We start from the raw sequence: 3347 nt of genomic DNA on the forward strand, positions 1-3347 counted from the left end.
GTGTGTGTGTGTGTGTGCGTGTGTGTGCTGAAGTTTAAACCCCAGTTTGCTCTACCTCTGAGCTGTATCTCTAACCCTTTGTAATTTTTTTTGGTACCGGGGATGGAAATCAGGGGCAGTCAACCACTGAGCCACATCTATTTAGAGACAGGGTCTCAGTGAGTTGATTAGCACCTGGGCATTGCTGAGGCTGGCTTTGAACTCATGATCCTCCTGCCTCAGCCTCAGGAGCAGCTGGGATTATGGGAGTGTGCCACTGTGCCTGGCTGTCCTTTCTGTTTTTAATTTGGGAATGGGTAGGTTGCTAGACTGACCTTGAACTTGTGATCTTCCTGCTACTGTGCCCAGATTGAATTGTGTTTCATTGGGATTCTGGGGGTTGAATCCTCACTCCTTTCCCTGTAGATCTGACTTTGGGGTCAAATATTTAAGGATCAATCTTACCCCAAGGTGTCCTAAGTAATGTTCTGAATCTGTTTCCCATAGTTTCATTTATTTGCACTTAGCAATATTTTCTTTTTAAAAATTTTTATAAAGATCTTTTTTTTTGTATTGGTAGATGGACAGAATACCTTTATTTTATTTGTTATGGGTGCTCAGGATGGACTCCAGTACCTCACACATGCTAGATCAGCGCTCTGCCACTGAGCCATGCCCAGCCCCTGCATTTAATCTTTTAATTCAGCTGCAATCTATTTGGGCATGGGGTATACCATAAGATCTAATTCCCCACCCCCACAAGGCTTATTTAGTGGGCTTATATGTCACTTACAACATGCCAAGCCCTGCTGTAAACAAATCTATTTAATCCTTACTGCACCCATTACATGCATTTGTTAACATCTGTCACATAGTATGTGCTTAAAAAATATTAGCAGTTGTTATTGTACAGTTCAAAAAGAGGTGAGAATGTTCAGGCAGAAAGGAAGAGAGGTGCGTGTGGCTGCTGATTGAGAGCTGCTTCCTCCAGGAAGCCTCTGGGAATTCCCCCTGGGTCTGTACTCACTCCAGAGGCGACCCCAGCCAGTGACAAAACAGGGGTAGTCCTGAGGCAGCACAGAGTCCTTCTCTGGCAGGCAGGCCACCTGGATGGTGTCACTCAGCTCCACAGGCTCTGCGAGCTTGATGAGGGCAATGTCATTGCTGGAATCCAAAGCAGAGGGCATGAGTGGGCAGAGGGGCCCTGACCTCTCCTGACTGTGCTATGAGACCTGGGATTGTGATCTGTGGTCATGAAAAGGTGACCAGAGAGTGTCTTTAAGCATTCCAACAGTGAAAGGCAGATCAGAAGAGATGGGAAGCAGAAGACTTCTCAACCGTGGGGGGTGTGCACCATCACAAATGAAGCAATCATAGCCATAGAAGAGGGGTGCTTATGATGATAAAAGATGCCACTTTCAATATTTTCCATGACCCGAATGGATCCTGGCAACCCCAGATAGACCTGGCTTGATCCCTAGTTGGCCATGTGCTGGGCTGTGCACCCTGGGGCATATTTCTTAACCTCTCTGAGTCTTGGTGGCTTGTCCAGGGCTGTTGGGAGATTAACTGAGAGAGGGCATCTATCAGGCCTGCTGCCACGTGGGTGGCCCAGACTCAGTTCAGGAGAGTCAGTGTGGAGGGATGGGGTCTTCCTTCCAGGGGCACCTTCCTGGGAATGCTTAGGTAAGGATGGGATAGGAAGGTCCCCTGCTCCTCCTAGCAGAGCCTCATCACCTGCCTGCTGTGTGGGGGGACAGGGTGTGGCTGGGGGTGGGGCAGGCTCTGCAGCTCCCTGTCCACCGCCCCTAACCCTGGGCAGGGGGACTCACCGCACCAGGAAGGAGTTCCACTTCTCGTGGACATAGATGGTGTCCACGCCCACGAACAGGGAGCCCTCCTCGTCCACTGTCAGGTCGTTCTTCCCCACGGCCACGCGGTAGGTCAGGGTGTTGCTGGGCAGGGAGGGAACCAGGTCAAGGTGGCCAGTGTTCCCTGTCCGCCAGGGGTCAGACAAGGGGACTTGGGGGTCTGGAGGCTGAGTTGTGAGGCCCCTGTGGGACTCACTGGGGGAGAGGCGTGTGTCCCCCCTTTCTTCATGTCTCTGCTCCAATATCGCCTAGAAACCCAGAGTTTTTAACATCTTCTGGCCTCTTCTCCGTTAGACATTTCCTCGTCTGCCTGTTGCTCTGCCTCCCACTAGAATATCAGCTCCCTGAGAGCAGACGCTGTGTTCACTGCAGTTTCTCAGCACACAGCAGGTGCACAGAAATGTTCATTGACTGGATAAATGAACTCAGTGGATGTCAGTAGTTTATTGAGCCCAGAGCCTGGAGTGTGCAGCAGGTGCTCAATGAAAGCAGTTTCATGAGGCTCCCCCTGGGATGATGTGGGTGTCATGTCACTCACCTGATGCAGTGGGCAGCCGTGAGGACAAAGTTGCTGGAGATCAAGGTGCCACCGCAGGTGTGTCTCCAAGTGTCATCCTTGAGGTACTGGAGAGAGATCTGCAGGAGGGTGCAGAAGAGCCGCCTGTCAGCCCTCAGGTCCTGGGGACCTTCACCTCCCTTTCCATCCAGCGTCCCACTCTGCAGCACACTCACCTGCCAGGGCCAGCTGTGGGGAACGGCATTGTCCCCTCCCACCACCCTGGCTGAGAGGTTGGGGGGGAAGCTGGGGACACCGCAGCTGGAGGCTGGAGGAACAGGAGGGAGGAGGGCGGGTGAGTGGGGCTGGCTGCCCTCTGAGAAGGGCAGGGTGGGCAGGGGGAGAGGCGGTGGAGGCTGGGCAGGACAGGAGCCTCCTTGTTCTCTGGGCCTCCACCCCTCATCTCCAGTCCTCACCCGGGGAGGCGGCTTCTCAGCCCTGTCCTGCTGAGGTGGAGACAGGGTGGCCGAGCAGGAGGTGGCTCATCTGACCTTTGCTCAGTAGCCAGGCCCACCCTGGACCCCAAAGTGACTTTCCTGGTGGACGGAGGTCTCCTGTTCCTGTCCATGTCCCCAGGAGGCCAGTCTGAGCTCCCCAGTGGCTGAGTGCAGCCCACCCGGTCCCTGTCCCCAGCTTACCGCAGGCCAGGAGTGTAGCGAGAACCGTGACACCCAGCATGGTGAGGTGTTGGGGCTGTGTGGCCCTGGAGCAGGCAGAGGTCTTTATAGGCAGGTGGGGGTGGGCCTGCCTGGTCAAGGCCGAGCCACCCCTTGGAGAGAAGCCTGTTCCATTAAGTCCCTTTCCTTGACCTTGGGTGGTTACTGTTTAATTTGGGCTGGAGATGGGGCTGGCTTTCAAAGCATAGATTTTTCCAAATAATTTTCCAAATATCCTGGGACCCAGCAACAGCTGAGGGACAGGTTTTATCTTTTATTTATTTA

General features: G+C 53.5%; 1 protein-coding gene across 1 annotated transcript in view; it reads right to left on the reverse strand.

Moving 5' to 3' along the window:
- LOC107141588 (chymotrypsin-like elastase family member 2A) overlaps positions 1-3181 on the reverse strand; it is a 32391-nt gene extending 29210 nt beyond the window's left edge. The window contains exons 1-5 of the mRNA XM_048816279.1: positions 3045-3181; positions 2583-2674; positions 2389-2486; positions 1812-1934; positions 1007-1143 (exon numbers count right to left, since the gene is read on the reverse strand). Of these exons, the coding sequence (XP_048672236.1) occupies positions 1007-1143; positions 1812-1934; positions 2389-2486; positions 2583-2674; positions 3045-3084 (490 nt within the window). The 5' untranslated portion in view covers positions 3085-3181. The remainder of the gene's footprint in view (positions 1-1006; positions 1144-1811; positions 1935-2388; positions 2487-2582; positions 2675-3044) is intronic.
- Positions 3182-3347: the final 166 nt, after the last annotated feature.

Source organism: Marmota marmota, unplaced genomic scaffold, assembly GCF_001458135.2.
Source record: "Marmota marmota marmota unplaced genomic scaffold, marMar, whole genome shotgun sequence".
Taxonomy (NCBI): Eukaryota; Metazoa; Chordata; class Mammalia; order Rodentia; family Sciuridae; genus Marmota; species Marmota marmota.